The following is a 19,966-nucleotide window of genomic DNA, read 5'->3' as shown; positions in this document are numbered from 1 at the left end:
TGCAATTATATTGATGATTGCAGTTATCTATGTTGAACCTAAAGTAGTAGTACATGTGTTTAGTATTTTTTTGTCAACATTAGCCAATGGGAAGAAACCTAGCGGAGTTTAAAAGTCTGTGGAACATACCACTTCTGAAAGGGGAGTGTGCGTTGTGGCTTTATGCAATCTTTTCCAAAACATGCGCAAAATATGCTTGTGGATTCAATAAGAATGATAATTTTACATAAAACATGTATATATAGGCCAGTATAGCAATACATAAATACGTTTCTTGCATAATAATGTTAAATTTCCCATGACGTGTCACCTGAACACTTCGAATGGTATCTCCCTACGTTAAAGTTGACGTGCTTTGCTGTCAAGTCTTTGTTGTTTGAAGCATCTTCAGCAAGTATAATGCACAGAGCGCGAAAGTGATTCGCTTACATCATTTTTGGGACGAAAATATCACTCATTATCATATATTTTAGAGGTATGTATATATGTAGTCTGATATGGGATGAATACGTATGTATATGAAAGATATTCACTGTAACCTTGGTAAGATAGCTAGCTCTAGTCATTCATCCATGCTAACTGGCTAGCTAACGTTAGCGGAGTAGCTAGTCTAGCTAGTAGTAGGTAGCTCGCTACTAGCGTTAACTTGTCTCGTCGATCTGGAATGAGTCTGTATTAAAATATGGTCTGTTTCACAGATATGTAAATGTCGTTAAAATTCATGCAATACGATTCCTTCGCGTGAGACGTTATAGGTTTATATATATTTACATATTTGTACACGTACCGTGCCGGGTGTCGCTTATTCTAGCTACCGATACGTGTCTAAAAATCATTTCATGAATCATGGTCGTTGTCTAGCATGCTAGCAAGAGGACTAAGGGCTGGCCATGCAAATTAAAATAGTCGTAACGCGTTAGCTTGCCATCTCAAAAAATCAGTCTCAGATTGAGACAAATATGAGCTAAATCTATACCAAACATTGGTGTGACCAACCTGTCCTTTTATGTTCCCTTATCATTTGTGATGCACCTTTATCCAATCAATATTAGAATATTTTGTTTGTGCACATGCATTCAGTTTCATACACTGCCAGAGTATTGTTATGCTACTAAATATGCCCAACGTCAATTCTGTGTCGTCAACATAAATATTGATCTATTTAATTAAGTATAACCGTTAAGATGGAGGAAAAGCTGTATGGATCTCTGCCTGTCCCTTCGGAATACCTTCAGCAGTGGTGAGTTACTCCCCCCGTAAGAAATGGCCCAGGACACACATTTTGAACTAAGTTCCCGTATAGGGCCCCAGTGCTATGAATCTGAAAATGAAAGCATGTGTTTTTGTTTGTTTCACACCACTGTTTGACCTGCATTTTTCCATTGCACTAACTGGCGAAGTGCATCAGTGCAGTGTTGAATCATGGCAAATGATACTGTGTGAGATTATTTTTTAATTTGAGACATTGACATTCGGCAGAGGTTACCTTTAATGTAATCCCATGCAGTTGCCAGTCTTTACAATAATATAGATATCAAGGTAGACTAAATATTGTAATCTTTAGCAGCTGTAAAAAATAAATAAAAAAGTGAATGTGAAGGTGGTGCTCAATGAATGTTAATTAATGATGATCATTGTTGGCTTAATGCAATACTGAGACATTTCTTGCAGTGTATTGAGTGGTTTGCTGTTGTTATGAGCTACGAAGCAAGTGGCAACCCTTTGGTTCATTGTGACAAAGCGATTTGTTATAATGGACAATTGTGTTTAATTATTTCAAGTAGTAAATGTGACAAATTTGCTGGGATGCTGATCATACTTAGTTTGGTTTGGAGTGGGAAAATTAAATGTGTGTGTGAAGACTGCCTTTAAACATATGCTTCAATATTCTATTGTCTTTTTTCTTCTTTTAAAACCAGGATTCAGTCTACTCAGCAGCTTCAAGCCTTGCAGGCACAGTATTCAAACCACCACCAGCTTCACAGTCCTCACTACTTTGAGGGACAGAGGGAGGAGATGGCCATGGCCCAGATGGGCTCTAATCAGGACCCCATGCTTCAGCAAGAGCCTGCCAACCTAGCCAAACGTACAATTATACATTAATAACATTTTATTCTTTATTTAGACAATGAAAAAAGGGATGGGAAATATACCTTTTATAATACTCTGTGAATTCTTGTACTTAAAATTAATCAAACTAAGTTACTTGTGGAACAAAATGCTTGTCCATGCATTTACTTGAGAAAAAAGTCCCAAACCACTTGCTCAATGTGGTCAAAGTAATTTTAAGTTCTCTCCCATGTTTGTAGAACCAGCCAAAAAGAGAGGGAGGCAGGCACAGCCAAAGGAGCCTAAGCCTCCTAAGCAACCCAAACTTCCTAAGGAACCCAAGCCTCCAAAGGAACCCAAGCCTCCAAAGAAACCTAAGGTAGTCAAGGACCCCAATGCTCCCAAGGCCAAACCAGGCCCCAAGCCCAAGAAAGGAAAGGAGGGGGCAGAGGGCGATGGGAAGCAGGAGAAGATAGATGAGACCTTCAAGAAGGTGAAGAGGAAAGTTGACCGCTTCAAGGGGATGAGCGAGGAAGAGGTTATGACAAAAACACTACCAGACCTCCTGGAATACAACCTAGACTATGTGATTGTAAGTTGGAATATACTATTGGTGTCATGACACTCTGTTACAACACAGTTTTGTTGACCAAATGCTAAGTGCCTACTGAAATAAGCTTCATCTTGTCCTGCAGATTGGAATAAACCCAGGTCTAATGGCAGCCTATATTGGACGATGGTTCCCCGGCCCAGGAAACCATTTCTGTAAGTTTCATGTCAATTTATGGATTATTGTGTGAACAAATGTAGTAGCGTGTACTGAACTGTGCCCGTGCCAGACAGACAGATTGCAGTTGGATACTAATTTGTGTGTGGCAACAAAAACAAAATTCAACACTGACCCTGTGTTTGCAGGGAAGTGTCTGTTCTTGTCTGGGTTCACAGATGAACTGCTCAACCACATGGCCGACACCTCACTACCTGAGAAGTACAAGATTGGCTTCACCAACATGGTGGCCAGGGCCACTCCTGGAAGCAAAGACCTCTCAACGTAATCAAGAGACCCTTTAGATGAGATTACATTTTGCTGCAAGTACAAGAATAATGGCTATTGATGAAACCATATTCAATTTTGACAACCACTGTTCATCTGTCCCAAATAGCAAAGAACTGCGTGAGGGAGGAAAAATTCTTGTTGAGAAACTGAAGAAATACAAGCCTCTCATAGCTGTTTTCAATGGAAAATGTAAGGAACTGTTTACATGACATGATAAGCTACTGCATGGCACAGTCATCACTGTCATGAATGCTAAATTGTTGTTTCTTGTTTTTAGGCATTTATGAAATGTTCTGCAGAGAGATGTTTGGTAAAAAGCCAAAGACACTTACATTTGGTCTGCAACCACACAAAATACCTGACTGTGAAGTGGTGAGATGCTGCAATTTTTTACATTCAGTGTGCTCAATGATCTGTAAATTTGGGATACCTAGGCGTACCTGTTCAAATGTGTGGAATTTCCTTAAACTAAAACATTCCAATGCCCCCCACAGGCGTTGTATCTGATGCCCTCGTCCAGTGCCCGCTGTGCCCAGTTTCCCCGTGCCCAGGATAAAGTCCACTTCTACATCAAGCTGAGAGAGCTCAGGGACCAGCTAAAGGGTGTGGCTAGAAACAATGAAATCGAGGAGTTGAAGTACACCTTTGATCTGGGTCTGGCCAAGGGTAAGTTAAAGTATAAACACCTACGCAAACTCACAATACACCATGCCGACATGCCGATGGATGTCACTAGTAACAAAGAGCTAGAAACGAAATTAGCTATAAATGTTTTTAAAAACAATTATCTGCCTGACTTGTTTCTTCCACATTAAAGAGGATGCCAAGAGGATGGCAATCAAGGAGGAGCAGTATGACCCGGGTTACGAAGGAGCCTTCGGTGGAACTTATGTGGAGGGTGGGCCAGAGGGGGCTCAGGGACAGAATCAGGACCAAGCCCCGGCAGAGGGCCAGAGCAACGGCCACTGTACATTCTCAGAAGCTCAAAACACAGGTTAGTGTGGACGAACCCTGGACCCTCTTCTGGGGAAACCAAAGACGCAGTTAACTCATCATGAAAGCAGTCCCATAGAGTTTGAATTCAGAGAGATTTTGTGGATTTGAATGTTAAAGATTTATTTTTGGCTGGGATTTCTGCGTTTTATTATTTTATGATAGACATATTGTGTTTGGAGAGGACAGGAAATGTGGGGAAAGAAAGAGAGGGGAGTAAACGGCTTGGGCCAGATCCAAACCCAAGCCACCTTGAGGCCTCAGCCTACATGGTGCAGTAGTCCGGTGAGCCACCGGAGGGCCTGAAGTTTCATGTCAAACAAACATCACTGTGCCTCTTTTTCAGATGAGGCTGAGAAGGCGACCACAGCCCAAACAAACCCCACCTCAGAGGGGCAAATCCCAGAAGGACAGTGGATGACTCAGTCCTTTGCAGATCAGATCCCAGACATTGAGGGCTCTAAGGAGCCACAGACTTGACCTGCGAACATTTAAGCAAGAGGGAAAGGGCACTACAGGCCCTATCTGGACACCTGGAGCTCAATGCCCTGTTCTTCCTTCACAAGAAGCTGCACCTCAGTTTGAAGAAGACCATTTTCAAATTGCAGTTTTTTTTATTATTAGTCAGTTAGTTTAATATACACTGCTAGAAGACATGGGCCTGTTTTTAGAGAATATGTTACATTTCAAAAAACATTTTTATATATTCCTTATAAGTGTGTTTGTAAGATTGCCCTCAAGGCAGCCTCTTAAATGTGAAATCAGGGACTTGACAATTATGACACCAAAATAGGTGACAATTGGTCACCTATTTAAAACATTTTTATTTTTCTTGTACTGTACTTCACTGCATAATGATTTAGTATGTGTTAAAGCACATATTGCATTTACTACTCTTCTGATGGTTGTTATAATGCCCTTATTTTTAACATATACAAGTTAGAAAGTCCTAAATGCACATGTTTGAACATATTACAGTAAGACTGTATGAAATGTGTTATGGTTTAGCTTGTCTATTTTTATCAATTCTGTGCCTTTGACAGCAGGTACTGAGTGACGATCAGAAAGAACTACACACCACTTGATATAACAGATTAAAGGATGTCCTCACAGGACACATTCTTTTTGCAATACTCAAACGGGTGCTTTTTTATTTTATTTTTACAATAGGCATCTCATGTTTAGAACTTTGTTAATAATGATGATTTTGTTGGCCATTGTTTTTTGGGTTGTTACTTTTGCAGTCTGAAAGTAGTTATGGCTCACTCAACGAGATGTACTGTAAAGACATTGTCTTGAGATCTGATGTTTATGCAGGAATCAAGGTCCACCAATAACTGTTGCTCAAATCTTTTGCATTAAAAAAAGAAAAACCTTCATGTCATAAATAAGGAGCAGTTCTCTTATCATTGCACACCCACTTTCATGTTCACTCAGATGCTACTTGTAAACCAGACTTATGAATGCAACTTAAATAGTAAAATAATTTGTCCGAATCATGTCTTGTATGTCAAATCATGTCTTGTCTTATTTGGAATGTTGAGGTAACAATAACATCCAAGACAATGAGTGCAAGTTTAGAGGCAGCTACATCTTTTGTATGCTTATGTTGAAACTTTTTTTGTGTGGAAGTTGGGAGTTTTAATAAAATGTCATTATGTATTAGTAGGCCTATATTCTTTTCACTCAATTGAAAATACCACTAGGGAAATGTGATTTAAGTGTAATTTACATAATGCTTACTAAGCTGCACTAGTGCAAGTATGTCTGTCAAGCAACTCAAAACAATATTACTAAATATCCTTTAGGCTATTAGAAATGTACTTTTATGTCAAGGAATCTTAAGGACGGTCCCAGTCCCAGCCGTTATTTTTGATAATTTAATGCTCAAAAAAACTAAAAACCCAGTGGTCTGTTGCTACAGGAATGACACTATATTGAAAAACAGTAAGGATAAATGCAATAAAGGATAACAAAGCTTATCAAACACCAATGTATTTACTTTTGACTTCATAAGTAAGCTATGAAGGGGTTGTCTGATGTCACGGAGAGGATAGCTTATCCTGAGAGGAACAGGGGCTTGACGACTGCTCAGATGAGGCATTGCCACGCATCCAGCCAACAGCTCGACTAAATCCTGAACCCCAACCCCCTCCTATTTTGGAAGGTGAAGCCCCTTTTTCAAGCATCGATTTAACGGGTGGTGTGGAGGGTGGGGTCAGGGGCAGTTCTGGCTGGTTATCATAAGTGCTACAATATTAATTGTTGGTGTTGATCGTATCTGGAAGGGAAGACAGATCCTGCTCCTTTTCTTTCTGTGCACACACCTCCAGGCCTGAAGGCAGACTGCAGCAACGCCTCAGGGGACCCTCACTGGAACACACACACACACATTTAAATTAATAGAAAAAGTACTGGCCCTGAATGAGAGAACTATAGCATAACTGCATTGTACAGCAGTATACACACTCTTAAATATATTTAAATAAATAAATGTATTTATGGACCGGACACTGAGGCACACCTGTTTATCTTATCGCCTGTGCTCTTCCAGGCTTTTTTGTAGATATTGCCAGCCATACTGTAGAGCCAGCGCATATCACAGGATACATCTGGGATCAAGCTCACCAGTCTAAAGTGCATCAGAGGTTTAAACCATTAAATAACAAACTATTATCAAAGAGTTATACTGGCACATAATAAAATGATTTCCCCACAAAACCTTGATCAACAGACTCTACTGTTATTTATTCATTTAACAGATGCTTTTATCCAAAGCGACTTACAAGAGAGCTTTACAAAAAGTGCATAGGTCAAAGATAAACAATCATAAATCATAAACAATAAGATAACCACAAAAACATTGTGGGAAGCCAAAACATGAGCATACACTGTGATAAGCAACCAAGTGCCAATGGGAAAAACATAAGAACAAGTAGTTAAACAAGTTACAAATTAAACACATAAACCTCAAAAGTGCAAGAGTGTACCTGTAGGAAAACAAGCCACAATAATATAATCTACAGTGAGTACAAGTAGTTAACTCAGTTACAACTAACCAACAAGTTACAACTAACCAACAAGTGCAACAAGTCCCTCAGTAAGTGTCATTGTGTTCCTGGAGGAAATAAACTAACATCGGATCCAACAAATCTTGTTGTACTTTGTTGTACTGTCTTATCCAAAATAACTCCTAATCTCGGAACTATTTACAATCTGGAGATTAGAAATTAACATTTTACACTGAACTGAGAAATGTTAGGCTCGAGAAGTAAGCGATTCCACATTGGGTTTGATCATATTCAATGCTGGAAGCCTTAACATGTTCAAGTTCAAGTCTTTTATTGTCAGGTACACAGCCCAACACAGCGTCAGACTGGGCACTAAAATTATTAGGACAAGTCAACGTAAAGCAACCTGGCTTTATATAAGTAATCATGTGGATGGATCACAGGTCTAGTGCCTCTTACTTCTGAGTCAGGGAGTAAGCCGCCTTCACAGGTAGTGTGTAGGGCATCAGCATGTAGGACGTCACTCGCCCCGGGAGAAGTTCAGTACCCTGAGCAAGCAGTCCACCTGTGTGTCTCTCCTTGCATGCCTCACACAACACTAACACAGATGGAGCATTTAGGACACATGGCTGCATAAACACAAAACTGACTATGAAGGAGAAAGAAATTATGAACATATTTTGGAAAAATGTGTTTTGCAAACATGCATTATTAAGACCATTTCTTCTAATTCATATACGGATGTAATACCTTTCTTGATAAGGATGGGTAGGTTCTCAGTGCTTTGTGGGTCCAGCCACCAGTGCGGCTTGTGTTGAGGCTTGAGTCTTTTGAGTAACAAGTTATTTGCGGACTCAGTCTCCTCAGCTTCAGTTGAATCGTACTCCGTTTCACAACAAGAAGGTTTGGGAGAGTCTACTTCTGTCAACCAGAAGGTGGAAGGGCTCCCAGTTCTGAGAAGGTCTAAAACATGAAAGATATTGTTTGCTCAGTCCTAAAAACCAAAATGTCAAATCTATATTTTACAATACACACACACACACACATACAGTAAGGTCTGAAACCACATTGAAACAAATCCAAATTGAAACACAAAACCTTAAGGTAAGAAGGGGAGCTCACTGTTCTCTTGTAGGAAGCGAATAGTGTCCATGTATCCACTATGGCAGATCTCTGCCATTATCTGTCAATCATAAGAAATGTATATTACATAACATTTTTTTTTTACTCAATTGTCGTATCAAACCCTCTTTTAATTCTGTACAAATGCAACCTTCTTTCCTCAAGATAAACCCATGTCTGATCCAGCAGGACCGGATCATTAATTTCTCTGTTAATACAGGGACTAAGGGGACTACAGGAGGTTGCTTTTTAGAGGACCTTAACTGTCACAGAGGCTGAAATAACAACCTTGAACCATCATAGAACCTCACCTCAGGCTCTGGTGGGAAGAAAGCACTGGTCACCCGGTACATGTTCTCAGAATTCACCTGAATGCTGACATTATTGAAGCGCACCTCGTGGAAGTTAATGGTGCTGTCTCTTGGACAGATGCCACTTTTGCCTGAAAAAGGGGACACTGTGATGGTGTTGGGCATTTTGCAGTGGGGTAGGTTATTACTGATGGCACCGTCCACATAACTCTGAAATACAGGCAGATGGTGTTGAGTGTGAGGACACATTGAAGGGAACCCTGAATCAAGGAAATAAAAGAACATCCATTTTGGCATGAGCATTGTTTCCCTTACCACTCCTCGGTAGGTAGGAGGTATAACACCACAGTAAAAGGGGATGAAGCAGCTACAAAGAAGGGCCTAGAAATAAAATGGGTATAATTATTTGTTCATATCGTACTATCTGTAATATACAGTATATGCATAATATACTTTCTTTTTTTTTACAAATGCTAAAACGTTTTTACAGATGCAAAGTATGTGGCCCTTATTTGATCCCATACCCTTTGTCCATGGCCTCTGTACCTGGATGAGTTCCTCTTTAGTGTCAAACTCCGATGCAAGCACATTCTGCCCATCGGACACTCTAGTGAGGGACACACAGAGTTTGCCTGTGGCTCGGATGTGAGCGTCATCTGGGAGGTCTCGGACCATAGTGTCACGCACGATCTTCAGCAGGTTAAAGCTTGGGTGCAGAGGACCAAGTTTACGCTTTCTGGCCTCCTTGGCCATGTACATCAAACTCTCGCAGCACTGCTCTGCATAAGAGGGAAATATTTCTGAATATGCACCATAATAAAGGTGACTTAATAGGTTATCTTTGATGCATAAAGGATATCCGCTCCATGGTTGTGGAATGACAAATGTCCAAAGGGTGGCAGGTGACCTCAAAACCTGTCACAACTTTAAGTAATGCGTAGATTTTTAGATTCTGCTTTACAATATTTATTAGAATAAAAATAGTAATTATTTGGTACAAGAATGGCACTTTTCTCATTGTAAAATAAATTCATAAATGTATAATTGATCAAATATGCTTTGACTGCATTCAAAGGGATGATAACCTCTGGCAACCAACTGACTAAATGAATTTTTGACACAAAACTTCATAATTCTAGCCTACTTACCAATGGGCATTCCGATGGTTAGAACTGCAGCCAGTAGAGCACCTGCCGAAGCTCCATAGATTTTAGAAGCGTCTTGAACGAGGTGGGAGACATGCTCGAGAAAACAAGCTGAAACTCCACAATAATAGATGCCCATAAACCCACAACCTGCAAAAGAAATACTCCATTCTCCTTCTAAATTAAGCATGCTCACATGTATTTCTATAGTAAAACAGTTTGGGCATGGCCTGTCAGGTATCAAAAATGTATAAATCGCAGTACGTTGACATGATATCTTTAACTTATTTAAACGTATTTTGTCTCTTTACATGAACAACAAAACACCTCATATCAGTTCTCAGATTGTAAGTGAAAAATTGATGGCTCAACTGTATATAATCAAATGTCAATTTCTATTGGCTCAACATGTCACATGATTAGACAACACTAGGAAGATACCAAAATGCCTTTTGAACTTTCAACACTGTCTTCGCTTGGTTTGCCGCTGTCCTCTAGGAGCTTACATTGTATTTGCCTTTTCGTTTTGACAACATGAATATACCAGTTATTGATTTTAGTGCACAAACATTAGGATGTAAAGATACTTTGGATGAACATTTGACCAAGGAATTTCGAACAGCATTCACTGAAGTGGGATTTGTCTACCTGAAAAACACTGGAATAACTCAGCAAGAGGTGGGTCGCAGTTGGTCCTCTCGAAGTGATTTGCATTATAGGAAGCCTACATTGAGAAAATACACAAGAGTAATCATTGCACCTTGAGGTATTCATGGCATCACTACATTTGTCTTCTAAGGTGGATGCGGTTATGGACATTTCTAAGAAATTCTTCCTTCAATCAGAAGAATTCAAACTTCCTTATAGCAGGAAAAGTTTTGTTGACAATCCTAACCATGGATGGGTGTCTTCCGAGACTGAACGGTAAAGTCCTTTATGGCAAATTCCTACGCTCTTTTAAATAAGCACCAGTTATGACAAATCACAAAGTTTGTATTATTCTCTTTTTTACGCTGACCAAAGGCTAAATCCACGACAACCAGGAGACCTAAAGGAAGCATTCAACACTGCATCTCTTCGGACTGATATAGTAACGATATCTTTCTCGATACCACTTAATTGATATCAAGTTACTGATCGATTCTCGTCCTCATGCAACTCTCCCTGCTTGTTGTCTAGAAATGGCCGTCGACAGAAAGTGTCACAGGGTTCAGGGAAATCCAGACATCGTTCTTCCTGCGCTGCAAAGAGCTTTCTCTTAGCGTCCTCAGGGTCATGGCTCACAGTTTGGGACTGGAGGCCGACGTCTTCCTCAGTGCACACAAATACATAGGGAGTGAGTATGGCCACATAGGGGGGCACCCAGAAAAGTCTGGATAGATAAGCAGACAACAGGGTATTTTTGAATAATCATTAATTCATAGGGCTACAGCAAAGGTGTTTCCCCATAAACCTGTTCGGAACTAAACCTCTCATGACAAAGAATTAAGAAAAATGACTATTTTGATGCTCAGGCAATGACTCCTGGGTAGGCAGGGGCAGACAGGCAGTGTCCATTGGACACAACACATAATGGTGCAGACAAAAGTAATTGTAATTCTTTAATTGGTACTAAATAGTAGATATATGGCGCCCCCCCCCCCCCCCCCATAGGTGATGAGAATGTTAGTACCCTGCGGTCCCTGTACTACCCCCCTGTGAGGAGCGAGAGTGTGAAGGAGGGGCAGCTGCGCTGTGGAGAACACTCGGACTATGGCAGCATCACACTGGTCTTCCAAAGCCATGAGGGAGGCCTGCAGGTAACAAAGCAAAGGAACCATTTTGAAGACTCTCTTCCTTTGATATTTACTGAACAGCTGTAAACAAGAAGTTAAATATTTGGTTCCAAACCCCTTTGCCAGTGACTGGCCTTTAGCCATATTTACTGAGGTACATATGGCGGTTGGTCATCTGAATTTGGCTGATCACATGAATTGCAGATCAAAGTCATACCACTACGCAAACAATGACCATAGACTCCATCATACCTTCCAGTCTTGTATTTTGACATTCCTTACTTCCCTCAGGTTCTAAGTAGGTCTGGAGAGTACATCTCTGCTCCCAGTATACCTGGCACAGTCCTAATCAATATTGCTGACCTGATGCAGAGATGGACCAGTGATACGTTCATCTCAGCAGTGAGTACTCTAACCCTTGTTATCATAGCTAATTAACACATTGTTGACATTATCAAAAGTTTGTCTTTCATTTCATCTTTGACCTCCAGATCCACAGGGTTTTGCTACCTCCTACTGGAGACTCCAGTACACGCCAGTCTCTGGCTTTCTTCGTGCAGCCGGATGATGAGGTTCTTGTGACTTGTTGCGACGGCTCAAATAAGTATCCGCCTGTCAAGGCTGGAACCTACCTCACTGAACGCTTTAATAACTCCTATGGAAAAAATTGAACATTACCAGTGCTCAGTTTTAAGCAAGTTTGTAAATTTAATTACATCATATAATTATGTTATGTATTTGACTCCGAATCATAGTAATTTAACCAGTCCTCCTAAGCTTTTGTTACATGCTGAAAAACTGAAGTTTCAAATTGACTAAATGTGGTTGTTTAAATATATTGTCTCTTTATATTCTGTCTTAATGTTGACCAGATTTGTGCATTTTAACTTAAAGTCAAAGGCTCAATGTGAGTTCCTCACATTTAAATAACAAAAATACAAATGTAAGCTGAATGGTTTTAATATTCAGTACAGAAATATTGATTTGAGGCAAGCAACTAGGAGTTCAAATGGATTAATAAAATATTTACTAGTAATTGGGCCTTTCATACTTTTGAATGGTTGCAAGTGGTTGTACAATAATATCAATACGTTTTGATTGATCACAATTCCTCTAATGTGGAAGTTATGAAAGTCCAAGTGGATTTAGTCCTTTACTTTTACAATCACAAACATACATAGTATATTGACAATCACAATGAACAAAGGATATTACGATACAAAAAAAAAAAAACATTCAAGCACTTCTGTAACCAATCTTCATAGCCCATGTCAATCATCACAGGAAGGCAATGTGTACTGTTATTAATATTGAACAATTCATCAATGTGAAATATACAGTCATCGTGGCTGCAGTATCTCCCAAGAAAAACAGTGGCAGAAAATGTGGTGAGTGAATACTTATCTTTGTGATGAATAGACAAAAACTCACAATGAAACAGAATATTGTATCTCAACTTAAACAAGGAATGACCAACTAAACACAACAGTGCCTGTTTAATATAGCTTTGACCCAATCTAGGTACCCACATGATCTAGCAGCATAGATATCATTCCTGGAACTGTCCCCACACTCCCAAACCTAAAATTGAAATTTCAAAAATAAATACACTTACAAGTTACTTAAGTAACAACGGTATATATAAACACCAAATTACTCATTTCTTCACCATCTCCCCAGTGCAGTCTCCATTAAGGAAAGCACACTGGTTGTGAGAAAAAAAATAAAAAAGTAATAAAAGTCCACATATGTCTTTTTCATTGATTCTTTCAAATCATGTTGGGTTGGTTAAGCAGCTACTCCAGCCAGCTATGGTATGTTATGATTTAGGAGTGGGTTGAAAAGTTAAGTTTGTATTGGCTGCTTAAAAAAAAAAAAAAAAAAAAAGCATTCGGTGCATGTTTTCCAATCTAGAAACAATAAAACGAAATGAAAAATGCCCAACTCATTGCAAGATCCACTCGTACAGATGCAAGCACACGGACACACAAACACACTCATACAAACAAACACTGTGTAAGGGGCCTGCTAAGAGTGTGCTTGCAAGTCTTGCTGGTGACCAGGGGGTAGAGGTTGGCTGTCTCCTGGTAATACTGGCAGGCCGTTCCCTCCAGGAGGCGGTACTACGGCTGCTCCACCTTTACAGATGGGTCACAGTAGGTGACATTGTTCAAAATTACACTCCTTGTTAGAACAGTTATGATTGAGCTAATGGTAGAGGATAACTTTCCACTTACCATGGACTTCAACTGGAGCATCTGCATTTTGAGATTTTATTCTTTCCATGTGTTCTACTGCCTAAAAAAAAGAAAAAAGAAAAAAAGAAGAGATGAGCAAGGAAAGGTGTACTTGACGCATGCAACACTTTCGGAATGGATCCCCAAATATAACATGGAAGTTTGCAGTCTAAAGCAGTGACACTATACGCAGAAAGACAACAAAACCGTTAATCTTGTACAACTGACTACATGGTGGATATACCATACCTGCTGCAGCTCTATCTTTTGGGCGTTGAGCTGCTCTTGCTGTTTCTCTAGCTCCTCCTTCTGTTTTTGCAAGTTGGCATTCTTTTCATTGAGGTCACTCTCCTCACGGGCCAGGTGCGCCTCAAACTCCCGCATTTCCTCTTCCGTGTATGTGGGGTTCTGATCTAAAGTCTGACAGCGGAAAGGAGAGAGAATAGGGCAGAAGAAGTTTTAACGAGCCTCCTTGAAATTCAGGTTGATGGATGGATAGAGGAAGTGGAGAAGTTGTGACCCATCTTCTACCTCCCAGCTGTCTGGCTCCAAGAACTCCTTCTTATTGGTGGCCACCATGAACTCATTCATGGAGACCAGTCTGTCTTTGTTTGTATCCACCTGAAGTCAGAAAAGTACAGCACTTAAGTTAACATAGACAATAACGCTTCTAGAATGATACAATATTTATAATGGTCCACTTCTACACACTGAACCAACCACACATTGTCAGTAACTACATTTCACCCGGAACCGAGTACACCACCATAAAATAATTGATGGTCGGATTTGCCAGCTCACCTCATTCATGACATGTTCTCTCATGCGCAGTCTCTCCTCTTCCATCTCGATCATGTCATCCTCCTCTTGATTGGGGTTGTAGATCTTTTCTAGCTGCAAACACAAACTTCAGCAAGAGGGTCTATGGACCCCAGTGGATCATAGAACAGAGCCTTTAAACGGTACACTCTGAGATACAAGCATGAATCTCAGCAACTCAATACTAGATATTTAATCATTTTAGGATCGGAAGCAACTTAAATATGCCTGATAGGTGGTGATGTTCGTTTCCCGTTCAAGTCGAGGTATTTTGTAGTTGAGTATAATTTTTTCCATACTATTCAGGCTAAATAATGTTGATAATGTTTTCCTAGCATACATTTAATAAATGAATGTAATAATTTAGCAAACCCTTAGATCCTAATCTACATATAAGGGCATTTGAACCTGTGATCCCATCCCCAATTTTATACCATATATGTATATGAAAATATAATATAGACCACCTCTTATCTCAAATTCTATATATTACACACACGCACACCAAAGTGCATCCTCTACACATATCCTCAGTACTATACAAACATGGGGGCAGGATACATACCTCTTTATTGAACAAGGCTTCAAGTTCCTGTTCATCAAAGAAGCCATCTCCATTAGTGTCTGCAAAATCAATAGTGTATACTGTAGATCTGGCCAATGTATATTTTATACTTATATGAAGAACATATGATTTGTTCCATGCATTGCTATCAAGCTGAATATTACCTTACAACTTTTACTTTACCATGTAATTTGAAGAATGTCTTGGGGTCAAAGTCATCTGGATCCAAACCGTCAGCCTCTTGCCAAACCTCTTTCAGCTGATCCTGACTCCCCTGTGCACACACAAACACACACAAACACACTCGTAAGATCTTTCACATCAGAGGGTTCTTCCTTCAGGATGAGTCCAGTCTCAGCAACTTACAGGATGGTTGACTTTAGGATGGTCTGCGTGTTTCTTCTTCATCTCCTCATAATGTTCCTCCTCCCTCTTGCGCTGCTCATCATCCAGGGACTTCAGACGTTCTCTACGTTCGTGCTCCTTCGTCATTTCATACCTCTTGAACTCCTCGTGGCGTTCCTTGTCAAAGTTCTCAAGGTCATTGGTAGCCTTCGAAAAAGAGGAAAAAAAATCAAAATGACAAATGTTGTAAATTCATTATGTTCAAAGGCTGAAATCAATTATTAAGGATTATAATCCTTATCCAGACTGGTATGTAAACATCCTTAGATGTTAGATCAGAACATGTGTAATTTGTGAATTTACCACTGATTGTGAATTGAGTGAACTATTTGACTATATAATATGCCTATGTGAATTGGTTACAATTATGTCTTGGGTAATACTCCATCAGCTGAGAATTGTGACATGCAATTATTTAGGTTATATGAAAACGTGGTGCAGAGTATATTAAATCATTATTTTTGTTCCACTTCTTGTGTGTGTCTTTTATGCACAACCTCCTGATTAGAAGCCTAAAAGCAGCTTGATTTGCATGGAGAAAACTTTACATAGAATTGAGCAATCCCTGGTTAGAGGGTACAGGCACTCCCTACACTGTCAAAGCTGATTTGGAATGCTGGCAAGCCAGCTCTTTCCAACAAAGAACAAATAGCTCAATGCTTCCATGTAATTACATCTCAAATGAAAGCTCTGAGTTTGTCAATACTCACACACACAGGGCATTGATTTAAATAGAGCTGCGGAACAAATAAGCCTCCCAATATACAGCAAATGTCAACAGTTCATCATGCTATTTGTATAAGAGGAAATCTTTGTAACCAGCCTGTTTCACTTATTAATTGCCATTTGCCAGATGACTGTAACATTCCTGTTGGCTGACACGTTTGGGGTTCTTGTCAACTGAAAAATACAACTTTCAAGAGTTGAATATAGGACCAAAACATAGTCTTTTGGATATGTACAGCACATAATATTGACGTTCATCCTTACCGATTTAATCAGACGATCCAGGTCCTCCACTTCAAAGGTGTGAGGATTCATGTGGTTGAGGTACTCAAACTGCTTGAGCAGGGATTGGTGGTCAATATTTATGTCTGCTGGGACCAATTTGAAATGTAATTATAAAAACAGGAAGGATGCACATTAAAATGTTGCGCTGTAAAGAAGTGACACATTTGGGTAAGACAGATGTTTGGACTGTGTACCATTCTTTCCCTCGGCATCCTGTTTTGCTTTGATCAGCATTCGGAGTCTGTTCACCTCCTGCCTCTTCAGTTCATCCAGCTTGGTCCTCACATGATGGCTGACAAAGTCCAGCTCTTTGGCAAGCTTTCCTAGCTGTGGGAAACACACAAACATATTGATAAAAAGGTGTTCCTGTGGCTAGTAATAATCATAACACGAGGGGTATTGACCTGTGAGTTTGCTGGCCTACCTTTATGTCCTCCATATCTGTGTTGTGGAGCTTCTCTCTGAAATGCTGGTCCTTCTCTAGAAAGTCGATGACTTCCCTGAGGTAGCGGTCATAGTGCAGGCCTGTGTCCTGAAACACAGCCAAGTAAAAGCACAAGTCAACATTACAGTGCTTACAACAAAATACCTCCTACCAAGTCTTCTCTGCCATGACAGTTAAGGTTAGGTAGTCATGCCATGATAGCAGAAGAACTGTAGTGGTGTTCTGTTAACTTGAATCACAATAAAAAATAAACAAAGGCCACTGACGTAGCATCAAGATAAGTAGTATGCAGACAAAAGAAAGTTCATGTTCCAAACGGATTAATCTTTGGGTAGATTTAATCAATGAATTTAAGAAAAACAAGCCCAAACCCTAGCTCATTGTGGCTTTCTCTACCCCTGTGTCTTTCTCTTGTTCTGGCAAAAAAACAAACAAGTGTCCTCACATCCAGTTGCATACCTTAGCCCAATTACCAGCCTTATACTACCCAAGTAATGTGTGCTCCTAGTGCCCAAAAACAATAAAAACCAAACAAATACAATAAACAAAATAACTAATGATGATAATCATAATAAAATGGTAAAATGGCTTTTACAACAACTATAACTGCATGCAAGTGAATGTCTTAGAAGGTGTATTTCCTATGGCTATGTTGTGTTGTCTATCTGGCTCTTTCTGAAATCACCCATCTCTCTTCTTCTTTTTGTGCTCCTACCCAAAATCAAAATACACAAACATATCTGAAATATCCCCAATTCACAGACAGAAATGAGCCATGCCACATAATATCGTAACGGCAAATAGCCAAACATCTATTGCATGGGCTCTCCTCCCCTACTCACCGCACTCTGTGGGGCCTCCAGTTTCTCCTCTGGGGGGTTGACTTTGGTTTTGTCAACTGCGATGGGCACAGCTTGGACAGACAGCCACAGGCTCAGGATAAGTAGGGCCCTGTGGCAGAAGACCTTACCCCACCACATCTGTGTACACAGGAATAAGGATGATGTTTAATGGCTAAATACACAGCGTTGTCATGGGAAGGAAAGCATGTCAAAGGGGTTGATAAGTATCCTATTGTTCACTGATACATGCTAAATGGTTACAATAAATGTTCAAAACGGTCCAACTCTTGACCATAATGTTACCATGGTAGATATTGTCATGAGGCATCATTCTGGCACAGCCCATTTCTTGACAGAAGGCCATTAACAGACGGTTGGGTCTACAATTGTCGTTAGACTACGCTTTTCTCCTCGGGGTATTGACAAAGTTAGAGCCAGTCTGGTGCACACCCTTTCCTATTGACCAATAGAGTGTTGTCAAGTTAATCTTAATCTCTAAACTAAGAGACCCCACATTAACGAGACGGAAACAACGGCTGATAACCACACGTGTTAGGCAGATAAACCTTAAGGATTTGTCTCCAAGTGAACTCAATCAGTCATTAATGACATGACAACGTGCACCTGTTTTACATCTTTAAATAATCGCAGTGTCCATGTTTCATTGCACAAATCCCATACAATAGACTTCAATAGTCTTTCTTTCATCTCGATACTCCCTCCTGTTTGGTACCTACTTGATAGATAGCTGCTAGTGCTATCGTATCGTCAAGCGTTCGCCCCGATGCGATAGTCGTGGCCAAAACAACCATTGCTTGAAGTTCAAATAGTGTGTACAAATTAGAATCATAAGTACTTTCTTCCCAAGAAACACAGGAAAACATATTAGTGTTATAACACATTAAAACTTACCATTAGTTCTTCAGTCAACGCTGCAAACACGGCTCGATTCACCACCGTTCATAAGACTAATTCCAGTTTACAGCTGCTGTCATGTATTTCTCTCTTTCGACTGGTGCTCAACCTAAAGAAGCTGTTTACCATGGCAACGTCCCGCCTTTACATGTTCTGATTGGATAGAAATGTCAAGACTCGCATATAAATAGTCGCGTTGGCAGCCTACAGGGCAGGTGATTTGTCAATCAAATATTCCCTTTAAAGTTCTTAGAGAAGTAAAGGTGCTTTGAGAGAAACTGTACGTGGCGTTTTATCATGACAAGGTTCATCATGTGCAAGGTCTGGTGGATCGGATGGATACATCTAAAATGTCTTTCACTTGAACTATTGTAACTAGAATAATGTTTCCCATGACCATATAATGAACAGTAACTGTTTTACAATCAGTTTGAAACAAGCAAATTTGACACTATGTGTACATAGCAGGGAATTGGATGGTGAGCGGTAGTGAGCGCTGCATTCAATAACCTTGGTTCAAAACCAAGCCATATTAACTTAATACACAAATAGTTGGCAGTCTCTTTATGCCATCTTCCAGTGATTTCAGTTGATTTTGTGTAAACATGACGATGTGATTACATAAGCACATTGCATTAGCCTACCATAATCAAGCAGTCATTTCTTCTACGATTTTCTTTCTAGACTCAAAATGTAAAAAAAAAAAACGTTAGTTTCGACAGAATAAATACTGTTTATGTCTCTTTGTTAATGTATCTACATTAGTTTTGTTGACAATTTTATTATCATCACAGATTCCTAAACATTCCTAAATATATAGGCTAAAGCGTGACATTTTCCGTTTTTACGGCTCCAAAGGGGCAGATTTGCGGTTTTAAGGAAGTGCCCCCTTGAAAAAAAGCATGTAATTAAATTGACAGCATACAAATTTGTACATTTGGAATTTTGATAAGCAATGATAATACAATTTAGACATAAAGAGCAAAAGTAGAGTGACCAAAATAGAAAAACACCCTTAATCCGGAAATTGCAGAATTGATTGTACACCATCAACATCTACACTTTGTGTTCCAACGTTAATGTGAGGACGGAACAAATTACAAACAAATCGAGTGAATACATTCCTTGAACAATAGATATAATTTAATATGCAACAGTTAACACAGCAAATGTTATCGTAAAACAGAAGCGGTACTAATCAATTAATGTTTCAGGCACTCAAATAAAAACATGAATACTGACATAGCCAAAAGTTAATTATTCA

The 19,966-nt window shown here is 39.7% G+C and overlaps 4 protein-coding genes across 5 annotated transcripts; 2 read left to right on the top strand and 2 right to left on the bottom strand.

The window, feature by feature from the left end:
• The first annotated feature begins 344 nt into the window (after positions 1-344).
• On the top strand, positions 345-5,764 carry LOC146258852 (G/T mismatch-specific thymine DNA glycosylase-like). Of its 2 annotated transcripts, XM_084672567.1 has the most exons (11): positions 380-475; positions 1,172-1,240; positions 1,920-2,086; positions 2,310-2,641; positions 2,745-2,814; positions 2,965-3,100; positions 3,213-3,295; positions 3,384-3,478; positions 3,601-3,772; positions 3,924-4,100; positions 4,446-5,764. In XM_084672567.1, the coding sequence occupies exons 2-11, from the start codon at positions 1,185-1,187 to the stop codon at positions 4,577-4,579; spliced, it is 1,422 nt and encodes a 473-aa protein (XP_084528693.1). In that variant the 5' UTR covers positions 380-475; positions 1,172-1,184; the 3' UTR covers positions 4,580-5,764. The 2 variants fall into 2 exon arrangements, with proteins under 2 accessions (XP_084528694.1, XP_084528693.1); XM_084672568.1 differs by lacking the exon at positions 1,172-1,240 and having other exon boundaries at positions 345-475.
• A 477-nt stretch (positions 5,765-6,241) lies between these two features.
• Positions 6,242-9,957, bottom strand: pnpla3 (patatin-like phospholipase domain containing 3). Its single transcript, XM_084672569.1, has 9 exons — positions 9,692-9,957; positions 9,090-9,322; positions 8,859-8,924; positions 8,544-8,753; positions 8,233-8,293; positions 7,861-8,073; positions 7,570-7,708; positions 6,624-6,731; positions 6,242-6,472 (listed from the first exon to the last, which is right to left on the bottom strand). Exons 1-9 carry the CDS (start codon positions 9,876-9,878, stop codon positions 6,358-6,360), a joined length of 1,332 nt encoding a protein of 443 aa, XP_084528695.1. The 5' UTR covers positions 9,879-9,957; the 3' UTR covers positions 6,242-6,357.
• Positions 9,958-10,136: 179 nt separating this feature from the next.
• LOC146258850 (uncharacterized) lies at positions 10,137-12,499 on the top strand. Its single transcript, XM_084672234.1, has 7 exons — positions 10,137-10,366; positions 10,488-10,612; positions 10,712-10,778; positions 10,868-11,024; positions 11,342-11,487; positions 11,755-11,865; positions 11,955-12,499. The coding sequence occupies exons 1-7, from the start codon at positions 10,223-10,225 to the stop codon at positions 12,132-12,134; spliced, it is 930 nt and encodes a 309-aa protein (XP_084528360.1). The 5' UTR covers positions 10,137-10,222; the 3' UTR covers positions 12,135-12,499.
• Positions 12,500-12,603: 104 nt separating this feature from the next.
• Positions 12,604-18,821, bottom strand: nucb2b (nucleobindin 2b). The gene is made up of 13 exons (XM_084672233.1): positions 18,700-18,821; positions 17,788-17,925; positions 16,925-17,032; positions 16,695-16,827; positions 16,480-16,583; positions 15,451-15,636; positions 15,268-15,358; positions 15,085-15,143; positions 14,502-14,594; positions 14,232-14,321; positions 13,950-14,120; positions 13,701-13,761; positions 12,604-13,601 (listed from the first exon to the last, which is right to left on the bottom strand). Exons 1-13 carry the CDS (start codon positions 18,700-18,702, stop codon positions 13,492-13,494), a joined length of 1,347 nt encoding a protein of 448 aa, XP_084528359.1. The 5' UTR covers positions 18,703-18,821; the 3' UTR covers positions 12,604-13,491.
• Between the last annotated feature and the right edge of the window lie 1,145 nt (positions 18,822-19,966).

The sequence above is a fragment of the Hypomesus nipponensis genome, chromosome 14 (assembly GCF_054491055.1).
Source record: "Hypomesus nipponensis isolate SF chromosome 14, ASM5449105v1, whole genome shotgun sequence".
Lineage (NCBI taxonomy): Eukaryota > Metazoa > Chordata > Actinopteri > Osmeriformes > Osmeridae > Hypomesus > Hypomesus nipponensis.
Note: the sequence above shows the minus strand (reverse complement) of the source record. Positions and strands in the feature narration are given on the sequence as shown.